This window comes from Scyliorhinus canicula, chromosome 17 (assembly GCF_902713615.1).
Source record: "Scyliorhinus canicula chromosome 17, sScyCan1.1, whole genome shotgun sequence".
Classification (NCBI taxonomy): Eukaryota; Metazoa; Chordata; class Chondrichthyes; order Carcharhiniformes; family Scyliorhinidae; genus Scyliorhinus; species Scyliorhinus canicula.
The window spans coordinates 129,163,743-129,178,391 of record NC_052162.1 but is presented as its reverse complement, the minus strand read 5'-3'; the positions used below and the strand labels follow the sequence as shown (position 1 = coordinate 129,178,391).

Sequence of the window (14,649 nt, the reverse complement as noted above, 5' to 3'; positions counted from 1 at the left end):
TGAGGAGGCGGTGGGATTGAGGGATTCGAGGAGGCGGTGGGATTGAGGGATTCGAGGAAGATGGTGGGATTGAGGGATTCGGGGAAGATGGTGGGATTGAGGGATTCGGGGAGGCGGTGGGATTGAGGGATTCGAGGAGGCGGTGGGATTGAGGGATTCGAGGAGGCGGTGGGATTGAGGGATTCGAGGAGGCGGTGGGATTGAGGGATTCGAGGAGGCGGTGGGATTGAGGGATTCGAGGAGGCGGTGGGATTGAGGGATTCGAGGAGGCAGTGGGATTGAGGGATTCGAGGAGGCGGTGGGATTGAGGGATTCGATGAGGCGGTGGGATTGAGGGATTCGGGGAAGCGGTGGGATTGAGGGATTCGAGGAAGATGGTGGGATTGAGGGATTCGAGGAGGCGGTGGGATTGAGGGATTCGAGGAGGTGGTGGGATTGAGGGATTCGAGGAGGCGGTGGGATTGAGGGATTCGAGGAGATTGAGGGATTCGAGGAGGCGGTGGGATTGAGGGATTCGAGGAGGCGGTGGGATTGAGGGATTCGAGGAGGCGGTGGGATTGAGGGATTCGGGGAAAATGGTGGGATTGAGGGATTTGAGGAAGATGGCGGGATTGAGGGATTCGAGGAGGCGGTGGGATTGAGGGATTCGGGAGGCGGGGTGGGGATTGAGGGATTCGAGGATGGCTGGTGGGATTGAGGGATCGAGGACGGCGGTGTGCATTGAGGGGATTCGAGGAGGCGGTGTGATGAGGGGATTCGAGGAGGCGGTGGGATTGAGGGATTCGAGGAAGATGGTGGGATTGAGGGATTCGGGGAAAATGGTGGGATTGAGGGATTTGGAGAGACAGTGGGATTGAGGGATTTGGGAAAATAGTAGGATTGAGGGATTTGGGAAAATGGTATGATTGAGGGATTTGGGAAGATGGTGGGATGAGGGATTTGGTAAAAAGGTGGGATTGAGGGATTGGAAAAAGGTATGATGAGGGATTTTGGAAGATGGTGTATGAGGGAGTTGGGAAATGGTGATTGCGAGATTCGGGAAGATGGTGGTAGTGAGGGATTTCGAGGAGGCGGTGGGATTGAGGGATTCAGGGAAAATGGTGGGATTGAGGGATCGAGGAGGCGGTAGGATTGGATTCGACGAGGCGGGTGGTGGGATTGAGGGATTCGATTGAGGCGGTGGGATTGAGGGATTCGAGGAGGGCGGTGGGATTGAGGGATTCGAGGGATGGTGGGATTGAGGGATTCGAGGAGGCGGTGGATTGAGGGATTGAGGAGGCGGGGGATGAGATTCGAGGAGGCGGTGGATTGAGGGATTCGAGGAGGCGGTGGGATTGAGGGATTCGAGGAGGCGATGGGATGAGGGATTCGAGGAGGCGGTGGGATTGAGGGATTCGAGGAGGCGGTGGGATTGAGGGATTCGAGGAGGCGGTGGGATTGAGGGATTCGAGGAGGCGGTGGGATTGAGGGATTCGGAGGCGGTGGGATTGAGGGATTCGAGGAGGCGGTGGGATGAGGGATTCGAGGAGAGCGGTGGGATTGAGGGATTCGAGGGAGGCGGTGGGATTGAGGGATTCGTGGAGGCGGTGGGAATGAGGGATTCGAGGAAGATGGTGGGATTGAGGGATTCGAGGAGGCGGTGGGATTGAGGGATTCGAGGAGGCGGTGGGATTGAGGGATTCGAGGAGGCGGTGGGATTGAGGGATTCGAGGAGGCGGTGGGATTGAGGGATTCGAGGAGGCGGTGGGATTGAGGGATTCGAGGAGGCGGTGGGATTGAGGGATTCGAGGAAGATGGTGGGATTGAGGGATTCGGGGAAGATGGTGGGATTGAGGGATTCGGGGAGGCGGTGGGATTGAGGGATTCGAGGAGGCGGTGGGATTGAGGGATTCGAGGAGGCGGTGGGATTGAGGGATTCGAGGAGGCGGTGGGATTGAGGGATTCGAGGACGCGGTGGGATTGAGGGATTCGAGGAGGCGGTGGGATTGAGGGATTCGAGGAGGCGGTGGGATTGAGGGATTCGAGGAGGCGGTGGGATTGAGTGATTCGAGGAGGCGGTGGGATTGAGGGATTCGATGAGGCGGTGGGATTGAGGGATTCGGGGAAGCGGTGGGATTGAGGGATTCGAGGAAGATGGTGGGATTGAGGGATTCGAGGAGGCGGTGGGATTGAGGGATTCGAGGAGGTGGTGGGATTGAGGGATTCGAGGAGGCGGTGGGATTGAGGGATTCGAGGAGATTGAGGGATTCGAGGAGGCGGTGGGATTGAGGGATTCGAGGAGGCGGTGGGGATTGAGGGATTCGAGGAGGCGGTGGGATTGAGGGATTCGGGGAAAATGGTGGGATTGAGGGATTCGAGGAAGACGGCGGGATTGAGGGATTCGAGGAGGCGGTGGGATTGAGGGATTCGAGGAGGCGGTGGGATTGAGGGATTCGAGGAGGCGGTGGGATTGAGGGATTCGAGGAGGCGGTGGGATTGAGGGATTCGAGGAGGCGGTGGGATTGAGGGATTCGAGGAGGCGGTGGGATTGAGGGATTCGAGGAAGATGGTGGGATTGAGGGATTCGGGGAAGATGGTGGGATTGAGGGATCGGGAGGCGGTGGGATTGAGGGATTCGAGGAGGCGGTGGGATTGAGGGATTCGAGGAGGCGGTGGGATTGAGGGATTCGAGGAGGCAGTGGGATTGAGGGATTCGAGGAGGCGGTGGGATTGAGGGATTCGAGGGGAGGCGGTGGGATGAGGGATTCGGGAAGCGATGGGATTGAGGGATCGAGGAGGCGGTGGGATTGAGGGATTCGAGGGAGCAGTGGGATTGAGGGATTCGAGGATGGCGGTGGGATTGAGGGATTAGAGTTGGCGATGGGATTGAGGGATTCGAGGAGGCGGTGGGATTGAGGGATTCGAGGAGGCAGTGGGATTGAGGGATTCGAGGAGGTGGTGGGATTGAGGGATTCGAGGAGGCGGTGGGATTGAGGGATTCGGGGAAGCGGGGGGATTGAGGGATTCGAGGAGAGGTGGGATTGAGGGATTCGAGGAGGCGGGGGATTGAGGGATTCGAGGAGGTGGTGGGATTGAGGATTCGAGGAGGCGGTGGGATTGAGGGATTCGAGGAGATTGAGGGAGTTGAGGAGGCGGTGGGATTGAGGGATTCGAGGAGGCGGTGGGATTGAGGGATTCGAGGAGGCGGTGGGATTGAGGGATTCGGGGAAAATGGTGGGATTGAGGGATTCGAGGAGGCGGTGGGATTGAGGGATTCGAGGAGGCGGTGGGATTGAGGGATTCGAGGAGGCGGTGGGATTGAGGGATTCGAGGAGGCGGTGAGATTGAGGGATTCGGGGAAGCGGTGGGATTGAGGGATTCGAGGAGGCGGTGGGATTGAGGGATTCGAGGAGGCGGTGGGATTGAGGGATTCGGGGAAGCGGTGGGATTGAGGGATTCGGGGAAGCGGTGGGATTGAGGGATTCGGGGAAGCGGTGGGATTGAGGGATTCGAGGAGGCGGTGGGATTGAGGGATTCGAGGAGGCGGTGGGATTGAGGGATTTGAGGAGGCGGTGGGATTGAGGGATTCGAGGAGGCGGTGGGATTGAGGGATTCGGGGAAGCGGTGGGATTGAGGGATTCGAGGAGGCGGTGGGATTGAGGGATTCGAGGAGGCGGTGGGATTGAGGGATTCGAGGAGGCGGTGGGATTGAGGGATTCGAGGAGGCGGTGGGATTGAGGGATTCGAGGAAGATGGTGGGATTGAGGGATTCGAGGAGGCGGTGGGATTGAGGGATTCGAGGAGGCGGTGGGATTGAGGGATTCGAGGAGGCGGTGGGATTGAGGGATTCGAGGAGGCGGTGGGATTGAGGGATTCGAGGAGGCGGTGGGATTGAGGGATTCGAGGAGGCGGTGGGATTGAGGGATTCGAGGAGGCGGTGGGATTGAGGGATTCGAGGAGGCGGTGGGATTGAGGGATTCGAGGAGGCGGTGGGATTGAGGGATTCGAGGAGGCGGTGGGATTGAGGGATTCGAGGAGGCGGTGGGATTGAGGGATTCGAGGAGGTGGTGGGATTGAGGGATTCGAGGAGGCGGTGGGATTGAGGGATTCGGGGAAGATGGTGGGATTGAGGGATTCGGGGAGCGTGTGGGATGGAGGGATTCGAGGAGGCTGTGGGATTGAAGGGATTCGAGGAGGCGGTGGGATTGAGGGATTCAGGGGAAGGATGTGGGATTGGGAGGGATTCGATGGAAGGCGGTGGGATTGGAGGATTCGAGGAGGCGGTGGGATTCGAGGAGGCTGGGATTGAGGGCTTCGAGGGAGGCGGTGGGAATTGAGGGATTTCGGGGAAGATATGTGGATTGAGGGATTCGGAGGAAGGGCGGTAGGGATTGGAGGATTCCGACGGAGGCGGTGGGATTGAGGGATTCGAGGATGCGGTGGGATTGAGGGATTCAGGGGAGGCGGTGAGGATTGAGGATTCGAAGGAGGGCGTTGGGATTGAGGGATTCGAGGAGGCGGATGGGATTGAGGGATTCGAGGAGGCAGTGGGATTGAGGGAATTCGAGGAGAGCGGTGGGATTGAGGGATTCCGAGGGAAGGGCGGTGGGATTGAGGGATTCGAGGGAGGGCGGTGGGATTGAGGGATTCGAGGAGGCGGTGATTGAGGGATTCGAGGAGGCGTGGGATTGAGGGATTCGAGGAGGCGGTGGGATTGAGGGATTCGAGGAGGCGGTGGGATTGAGGGATTCGAGGAGACGGTGGGATTGAGGGATCGAGGAGGCGGTGGGATTGAGGGATTCGTGGAGGCGGTGGATGAGGATTCGAGGAAGATGGTGGGATTGAGGGATTCGAGGAGGCGGTGGGATTGAGGGATTCGAGGAGGCGGTGGGATTGAGGGATTCGAGGAGGCGGGTGGGATTGAGGGATTCGAGGAGGCGGTGGGATTGAGGGATTCGAGGAGGCGGTGGGATTGAGGGATTCGAGGAGGCGGTGGGATTGAGGGATTCGGGGAAGATGGTGGGATTGAGGGATTCGGGGAAGATGGTGGGATTGAGGGATTCGGGGGGCGTGGGATTGAGGGATTCGAGGAGGCGGTGGGATTGAGGGATTCGAGGAGGCGGTGGGATTGAGGGATTCGAGGAGGCGGTGGGATTGAGGGATTCGAGGAGGCGGTGGGATTGAGGGATTCGAGGAGGCGTGGGATTGAGGGATTCGAGGAGGCTGGTGGGATTGAGGGATTCGAGGAGGCGTGGGATTGAGGGATTCGAGGAGGGCGGGGATTGAGGGATTCGGATGAGGTGGGATTGAGGGATTCTGATGAGGTGGGATTAAGGGATTCTGATGAGGTGGGATTGAGGGATTTTGACGAGGTGGGATTGAGGGATTCGAGGAGGCGGTGGGATTGAGGGATTCGAGGAGGCGGTGGGATTGAGGGATTCGGGAAGGTAGGATTGAGGGATTCGAGGAGGCGGTGGGATTGAGGGATTCGAGGAGGCGGTGGGATTGAGGGATTCGAGGAGGCGGTGGGATTGGAGGGATTCGGGGAAAGTGGTGGGATTGAGGGATTCGAGGAGGCGTGGGATTGAGGGATTCGAGGAGGCGGTGGGATTGAGGGATTCGAGGAGGCGGTGGGATTGAGGGATTCGGGGAGGCGGTGGGATTGAGGGATTCGAGGAGGCGGTGGGATTGAGGGATTCGAGGAGGCGGTGGGATTGAGGGATTCGAGGAGGCGGTGGGATGAGGGATTCGAGGAAGATGGTGGGATTGAGGGATTCGGGGAAGATGGTGGGATTGAGGGATTCGGGGAGGCGGTGGGATTGAGGGATTCGAGGAGGCGGGGGGATGAGGGATTCGAGGAGGCGGTGGGATTGAGGGATTCGAGGAGGCGGTGGGGTTGAGGGATTCGAGGAGGGGGGGGGGATGAGGGATTCGAGGAGGCGGTGGGATTGAGGGATTCGAGGAGGCGGTGGGATTGAGGGATTCGAGGAGGCAGTGGGATGAGGGATCGAGGAGCGGTGGGATTGAGGGATTCGAGGAGGCGGTGGGATGAGGGATTCGGGGGAAGCGGTGGGATGAGGGATTCGAGAGGAAGATGGTGGGATGAGGGATTCGAGGAGGCGGTGGGATTGAGGGATTCGAGGAGGTGGTGGGATTGAGGGATTCGAAGGAGGCGGGGGTGGGATTGAGGGATTCGAGGAGATTGAGGGAGTTGAGGAGGCGGTGGGATTGAGGGATTCGAGGAGGCGGTGGGATTGAGGGATTCGAGGAGGCGGTGGGATTGAGGGATTCGGGGAAAATGGTGGGATGAGGGATTCGAGGAGGCGGTGGGATTGAGGGATTCGAGGAGGCGGTGGGATTGAGGGATTGAGGAGCGGGGGGGTGGGATGAGGGATTCGAGGAGGCGGTGAAGTGAGGGATTCGGGGGAAGCGGTGGGATTGAGGGATTCGAGGAGGGCGGGGGGATGAGGGATTCGAGGAGGCGGTGGGATTGAGGGATTCGGGGAGCGGTGGGATTGGGGGGTTCGGGGGAGGGGGTGGGATGAGGGATTCGGGGAAGCGGTGGGATTGAGGGGTTTGAGGAGGCGGTGGGATTGAGGGATTTGAGGAGGGGGTGGGATTGAGGGATTTGAGGAGGGAGTGGGTGGGATTGAGGGGTTTGAGGAGGGGGTGGGATTGAGGGATTTGAGGAGGAAAGGTGGGATTGAGGATTCGAGGAGGCTGGTGGATTGAGGATTCGAGGAGGCGGTGGGATTGAGGGATTCGAGGAGGCGGTGGGATTGAGGGATTCGAGGAGGCGGTGGGATTGAGGGATTTGGGGAAGCGGTGGGATTGAGGGATTCGAGGAGGCGGTGGGATTGAGGGATTCGAGGAGGCGGTGGGATTGAGGGATTCGGGGAAGATAATGGGATTGAGGGATTCGGGGAAGCGGTGGGATTGAGGGATTCGAGGAGGCGGTGGGATTGAGGGATTCGAGGAGGCGGGTGGGATTGAGGGATTCGAGGAAGCTGTTAGGATTGAGGGATTCGAGGAGGCGCTGGGATTGAGGGATTCGAGGAGGCGGTGGGATTGAGGGATTCGAGGAGGCAGTGGGATTGAGGGATTCGAGGAAGATGGTGGGATTGAGGGATTCGAGGAGGCGGTGGGATTGAGGGATTCGAGGAGGCGGTGGGATTGAGGGATTCGGGGGAAGATGGTGGGATTGAGGGATTCGAGGAGGTGGTGGGATGAGGGATTCGAGGAGGCGGTGGGATTGAGGGATTCGAGGGAGGGGGGTGGGGTTGAGGGATTCGGGGAGATGTGGGATTGAGGGATTCGAGGAGGCGGTGGGATTGAGGGATTCGAGGAGGCGGGGGGATTGAGGGATTCGAGGAGGCGGTGGGATTGGGGATTCGATGGGGGCGGTGGGATTGGAGGGATTCGGGGAAGAGGTGGGATTGAGGGATTCGAGGAGGGGGGTTAGGATTGAGGATCGACGAGGCGGTGGGATGAGGGATTCGATGAGGGGGTGGGATGAGGGATTCGAGGGGAGGGGGGGATTGAGGGATTTGAGGAGGGGTGGGATTGAGGGATTCGAGGAGGAGGTGGTGGGATTGAGGGATTCGGAGGCGGGGATTGAGGGATTAGGGGAGGCGGTGGGATTGAGGGATTCTGGGGACGGGAGGGGAAGCGGTTGGGATTGAGGGATTCGAGGAGGCGGTGGGATTGAGGGATCGAGGAGGCGGGGGATTGAGGGATTCGGGGAAGAAATGGGATTGAGGGATTCGGGGAAGCGGTGGGATTGAGGGATTCGAGGAGGCGGTGGGATTGAGGGATTCGAGGAGGCGGTGGGATTGAGGGATTCGGGGAAGCTGTTAGGATTGAGGGATTCGAGGAAGGGGGACGGGATGGGATTGAGGGATTCGAGGAGGCGGTGGGATGAGGGATTCGAGGAGGGCAGTGGGATTGAGAGATTCGAGGAAGATGGTGGGAGGGAGGGAGGAGAGGATCGGGAGGGGGGTGGGATTGGGGATTCGAGGAGGCGGGGGGGGGATTGAGGGAGATGAGGAGAGGGTGGGATTGAGGGATCGGGGAGCGGGGGATTGGGGATTCGAGGGAGGGGGGGAGGGAGGGACGAGGAGGACGATGGGATTGAGGGATTCGGGGCGGGTGGGGATTTGAGGGATTCGAGGAGGCGGTGGGATTGAGGGATTCGAGGAGGCGGTGGGATTGAGGGATTCGGGGAAGATGGTGGGATTGAGGGATTCGATGAGGCGGTGGGATTGAGGGATTCGGGGAAGATGGTGGGATTGAGGGATTCGAGGAGGCGGTAGGATTGAGGGATTCGAGGAGGCGGTGGGATTGAGGGGATTCGAGGAGGCGGTGGGATTGAGGGATTCGAGGAGACGGTGGGATTGAGGGATTCGAGGAGGCGGTGGGATTGAGGGATTCGAGGAGGCGGTGGGATTGAGGGATTCGGGGAAGCGGTGGGATTGAGGGATTCGAGGAGGCGGTGGGATTGAGGGATTCGAGGAGGCGGTGGGATTGAGGGATTCGAGGAGGCGGTGGGATTGAGGGATTCGAGGAGGCGGTGGGATTGAGGGATTCGGGGAAGCGGTGGGATTGAGGGATTCGAGGAGGCGGTGGGATTGAGGGATTCGAGGAGGCGGTGGGATTGAGGGATTCGAGGAGGCGGTGGGATTGAGGGATTCGAGGAGGCGGTGGGATTGAGGGATTCGAGGAGGCGGTGGGATTGAGGGATTCGAGGAGGCGGTGGGATTGAGGGATTCGAGGAGGCGGTGGGATTGAGGGATTCGAGGAGGCGGTGGGATTGAGGGATTCGAGGAGGCGGTGGGATTGAGGGATTCGAGGAGGTGGTGGGATTGAGGGATTCGAGGAGGCGGTGGGATAGAGGGATTCGGCGAAGATGGTGGGATTGAGGGATTCGAGGAGGCGGTGGGATTGAGGGATTCGAGGAGGCGGTGGGATTGAGGGATTCGAGGAGGCGGTGGGATTGAGGGATTCGGGGAAGATGGTGGGATTGAGGGATTCGAGGAGGCGGTGGGATTGAGGGATTCGAGGAGGCGGTGGGATTGAGGGATTCGAGGAGGCGGTGGGATTGAGGGATTCGAGGAGGCGGTGGGATTGAGGGATTCGAGGAGGCGGTGGGATTGAGGGATTCGAGGAGGCGGTGGGATTGAGGGATTCGAGGAGGCGGTGGGATTGAGGGATTCGGGGAAGTTGGTGGGATTGAGGGATTCGGGGAAGATAATGGGATTGAGGGATTCGAGGAGGCGGTGGGATTGAGGGATTCGGGGAAGATAATGGGATTGAGGGATTCGAGGAGGCGGTGGGATTGAGGGATTCGGGGAAATTGGTGGGATTGAGGGATTCGAGGAGGCGGTGGGATTGAGGGATTTGAGGAGGCGGTGGGATTGAGGGATTCGAGGAGGCGGTTAGATTGAGGGATTCGAGGAGGCGGTGGGATTGAGGGATTCGAGGAAGATGGTGGGATTGAGGGATACGAGGAGGCGGTGGGATTGAGGGATTCGAGGAGGCGGTGGGATTGAGGGATTTGAGGAGGCGGTGGGATTGAGGGATTCGGGAAAATGGTGGGATTGAGGGATTCGAGGAGGCGGTGGGATTGAGGGATTCGGGGCAGATGGTGGGATTGAGGGATACGAGAAGGCGGTGGGATTGAGGGATTCGAGGAGGCGGTGGGATTGAGGGATTCGAGGAGGCGGTGGGATTGAGGGATTCGGGGAAGATGGTGGGATTGAGGGATTCGAGGAGGCGGTGGGATTGAGGGATTCGAGGAGGCGGTGGGATTGAGGGATTCGAGGAGGCGGTGGGATTGAGGGATTCGAGGAGGCGGTGGGATTGAGGGATTCGAGGAGGCGGTGGGATTGAGGGATTCGAGGAGGCGGTGGGATTGAGGGATTCGGGGAAGATGGTGGGATTGAGGGATTCGGGGAGGCGGTGGGATTGAGGATTCGAGGAGGCGGTGGGATTGAGGGATTCGAGGAGGCGGTGGGATTGAGGGATTCGAGGAGGCGGTGGGATTGAGGGATTCGAGGAGGCGGTGGGATTGAGGGATTCGAGGAGGCGGTGGGATAGTTGGAGATTGAGGCACAGAGCAGGCTGGGAAATGTGTCAGACTGAAACTCTCGCTCGCCGTGTCTCCCGCAGCATCCTCTACGCAGACATTGTTGGCTTTACCCGCCTGGCCAGTGAGTGCTCGCCCAAGGAATTGGTCCTGATGTTGAATGAGCTCTTCGGGAAATTCGACCAGATTGCCAAGGTGACGGGCTGGGTTGATCGATCACGGGCATGGTTCCCGATCCCTCCCCCTCCTCAGACACCCCGAGTGTCGCGTTGGTGAGGGTCTGAAGTGGGGGGGGGGGAACATTCAGTCAAGGTACATACGAGAAAGAGGCAAATCAAACAAATGGGCATGAAGGAAGTGGCTGCTCTGTTAACATCCCTAGCGATGGCTGGACCGTCGGACCTAGACTTGGCACAGTAAGATCCCAAATTCCAACCAAACCTACATTGCGCCCCCCTTTCCCCAATAATCCACCCACAGTCCGAGGGTGGGGGGGGGGGTGTCAATCAGCCAGGGGATGGTGAGGTAGGCAGGATGGTGAGGTGGAGTGGGGTTGGGCCTGGGCACCGCCCTCTCTCCCCTCCCCCCATTGCCTCATGGGGCGCAGTCTGGCAAAACCGTTCACTCCCTGGGCCCCATTTTCATTTCATTTCATTTCAGGCAGGAAGATTGGCGCAGGCAGGTGATGCTACCAGTGTAGCTGGCAAAGGTTGGGAGCCATGCCCTCTCCCCCACTACTCCCCCTCCCCCCCCACCCACCCGCCCTGCCCAACCATCCCAGCGGATAGGTTGAGGGGCACCCAAAACCAAAAAACTAGGTGGCCATTTTGGAATGAGGGATTCGGGGAAGATGGTGGGATCCCCATTTAGTCCATTCCCCATGGAATCCCCATTTAGTCAGATGCAGGAGCGCTGGAGTGGACTATTCGGTCCATCGAGCCCGTTACACCGCTTTGTACACTGTCAAGAGCGGGGAGGGGGTGGGGGGGGGCGAGGGAGAAGCGCATACACTTGGAAGTTCCCCTGCAAGGCCACACTCACCATCCTGACTTGGAACATGTACCATCAGAGCCGCCTGAGACTCCCACCCAAAGTTGTTCGGCAGCATGTTGAGTCAGCACCCTCTCACCATTTATTCCCTGTCCCTTCTCTCTCTCTGTCTGCTTCAGGAAAACGAGTGTATGAGAATTAAGATCCTGGGTGACTGCTACTACTGTGTCTCCGGCCTACCGGTGTCTCTCCCCACACACGCCAGGAGCTGTGTCAAAATGGGTCTCGACATGTGTCAAGCCATTAAGTGAGTCATGCGATCAAGCTCTGCGCAGCCGGAGGGTCAAGTTCGTCTTCCGACGCCGGGGCAGGAGAGTGAGGGTAAAAGGTGACCCCCTGCCTGGTCGGAGATTGTTGTGCGAGATGGGTTGGGGGGTCAGACACTGTGACCTTTTGATCGAGAAAACTGGGGGTTCCAACCTGGCCCAGCCTGCTATTGGGAGGGGGGAGGTGTTAGGGGGCAGCACGGTAGCATTGTGGATAGCACAATGGCTTCACAGCTCCAGGGTCCCAGGTTCGATTCCCGGCTTGGGTCACTGTCTGTGCGGAGTCTGCACATCCTCCCCGTGTCTGCGTGGGTTTCCTCCGGGTGCTCCGGTTTCCTCCCACAGTCCAAAGATGTGCAGGTTAGGTGGGTTGGCCAGGATAAATTGCCCTTAGTGTCCAAAATTGCCCTTAGTGTTGGATGGGGTTACTGGGTTATTGGGATAGGGTGGAGGTGTTGACCTTGGGTAGGGTGCTCTTTCCAAGAGCCGGTGCAGACTCGATGGGCCGAATGGCCTCCTTCTGCACTGTAAATTCTATGAAAAAAGGTCACCTTTCTCACTTTGGTGGGGACCGATTTGGGGTCATGGGTCAAACAGTTGAGTTGAGAGGTTGTCCTTCTCGCTCGATGTGTCGGATGCTGGGTTGGGGTTATGGGTCAGAAGGACGGGGGAAAGGTCATCCCTCTCTGGATGGAGCTATGGGCTGTTCACCGTGTGATTGATCGCCTTCTCTCTCTCCCTCTCTCTCTCCCCCTTTCTCCCCCATGTGCAGCAAGCTCCGTGAGGCCACTGGCGTCGATATCAACATGCGAGTCGGGGTTCATTCGGGGAATGTCCTATGTGGGGTCATTGGGCTTCAAAAATGGCAGTACGATGTCTGGTCACATGATGTCACACTTGCCAATCACATGGAGGCTGGTGGTGTACCTGGGTAAGTGTCCATCAGTTTTCTTTCTTTCTGTCCATCCCTGAGTACATCATTGCCTCCCTGGCTCTCCCGCTCCCTCTCTCTCGTTCCCTCTCTCCCTCTGTATCGTTCCTTCTCTATCTGTCTCTTCCCTCTCCCTCTCTGTCTCCTCCTCTCTCTGCCTCGCTCCTTCTCTCTCTGTCTCCTCCCTCTCCCTCTCCCTGTCTCTCTCACTCTGTTTCATTCCATCTCTCTCTCTCTCTCTCCATCTCTTGCTTCTCTCTCCCATTCTCTGCCTCACTCTTTATCCCTCCTTCTCACTGTCTCTCTCCCGCTCTCTCTCTCGCCTCCCTTTCTGCCTCTCTCACCTCTTTCCGTCTCTCTTCCCTGCCCTCTTCCTCCATTTTCCTCTCTCCCTCTCTATCCCTGTCTGTCCCTCTCTCTCTCTCCTCCTCCCTCACTCCCTCTACCATTCTCCATTTCTCTCTCTCTCTCTCCTTCCCTCTCTTTCTCTCTACCGCCCTCTCTTTGTCTCTCTCTCCCTGTCTCTCTCTCCCTCCCTTTCCCTCTCTTTTCCTCTCTCCCTCACTATCCCTGTTGTGCTCCCTCTCTCCCTCCCTTCGCTCCCTCTACCTCTCTCCCTCTGTCTCTCTCTCTCTCCTTCCCTCTCTGTCTTTCTCTCTCTCACTGGCTCTGTCTCTCTTTCCCCCTCTCTCTCTCTCCTTCTCTCTCTGTCTATCCCTGTCTCTCTCTCCTTCCCTCTCTGTCTCTCTCTCTCTCCCTGTCTCTCTCTCCTTCTCTCTCTCTGTCTATCCCTGTCTCTCTCTGTCTCCCTCCCTCTCTCTGTCTCTGTCTGCCTGTCTCTCTCTCTCCTTCTCTCTGTCTATCCTTGTCTCTCTCTCCTTCCCTCTCTGTCTCTCTCTCTCTCTGTCTCTCTCTCTGTCTATCCCTGTCTCTCTCTGTCTCCCTCCCTCTCTCTGTCTCTGTCTGCCTGTCTCTCTCTCTATCCCTCTCTCTGTCTATGTCTGTCTCTCTCTCTCTCCCTCCCTCTATCTTTCTCTCTCACTCTCTCCCTCCCTTTTTCCCTTTTTCTGTCCCTCTCACCCGCTCCTGTTATGTTCAGAGTTGGCGCACGGGCAATGTTCTGGAACTCTCTCCCTGCGGTGACCCTTTTTGTCCTTTTTATGACCCTCCCCCACCTTTTTTTTGGCAGGCGTGTGCACATCACGGACGCCACCCTTCGCCACCTGGATGAGGCATACCAGGTGCAAGAGGGCAACGGGCACCTGAGGGACCCTTACCTGAAGGAGCACCAAATCACCACCTACCTGGTCATTGATCCCAGGGTGAGCGACACCGAGGAAGACGAGCGAAATACGGGGAGGTGGCGCAGCGGTATCATCACTGGACCAGTAATCCAGAATTCCCCTGCTAATGTTCTGTGGGGGACGGGTTCAAATCCCACCAACGGCAACTGGTGGAATTCAAATGCGAATAAAGAAATCTGAAACATATGGCACTAATCCCAGTAATGATGACCTTACCGATTGTTGTTAAAAAAAACCCATCTGGTTCACTAATATCCCCCTTTTGGGAAAGGCAATCCACTGTCCTTGCCCGGTGTAGCCTACATGTGATGCCAGGGTGGCACAGTGACACTGTGGTTTAGCAACTGCTGCCACGCTTGTTTTGATGTTTCACGGCATGCCCCCTTAAAAGGTACATGTCACCCAATCACAGATTTGTGATTGACAAGGGAAAAGAGGGTTATGGGGGAGGAAGAGAAGAGGGCAGATAGGAATGTGGGGTTCAGCCATGATCTTCTCGATGATCTTATCGGAGGCACGGTGGTTAGCACTGCTGTCTCACAGCGCCAGGAGCCCGGGTTCGATTCCTTCCTTGGCGACTGCCCATGTGGAGTCTGCACGTTCTCCCCGTGTCTGCGTGGGTTTCCTCCGGGTGCTCCGGTTTCCTCCCACAGTCCAAAGATGTGCAGGTTAGGTCGATTGGCCGTGCTAAATTGTCCTTAGTGTCCAAAGATGTGCAGGTTAGGTTGCAGGGATAGGGTGGGGGGGGGGGGGGGTGAGCCTGGTACGGTACTCTTTAGGAGGGCCGGTGGAGACTTAATGGGCCGAATGGCCTCCTTCTGCACTGTAGGGATTCTATATCACTCGATATAATTCTAAAATGACCACTCTCCAATACACACAACACTTAACTTCCCTGCCCCCCACTTCTCTGAAATTGCTGAGCAAGCCGACACAGGGGCAATTAGGGATGGACGACAAGTGCTGGAGCCTTGGCCAGCGACGGCCGCATCAACTGAAGAAATTAAGGGAAAAAAATGCGCGGAAAGGGAGGAA

The 14,649-nt window shown here is 58.1% G+C and overlaps 1 protein-coding gene across 1 annotated transcript in view; it reads left to right on the top strand.

The window, feature by feature from the left end:
- The window catches only part of LOC119951623 (adenylate cyclase type 2-like), a 113,195-nt gene that overhangs the window by 60,150 nt on the left and 38,396 nt on the right, over window positions 1–14,649 (top strand). The window contains exons 8-11 of the mRNA XM_038774804.1: window positions 10,147–10,258; window positions 11,233–11,360; window positions 12,152–12,310; window positions 13,500–13,698. Coding sequence (XP_038630732.1) covers window positions 10,147–10,258; window positions 11,233–11,360; window positions 12,152–12,310; window positions 13,500–13,698 — 598 coding nt within the window. The remainder of the gene's footprint in view (window positions 1–10,146; window positions 10,259–11,232; window positions 11,361–12,151; window positions 12,311–13,499; window positions 13,699–14,649) is intronic.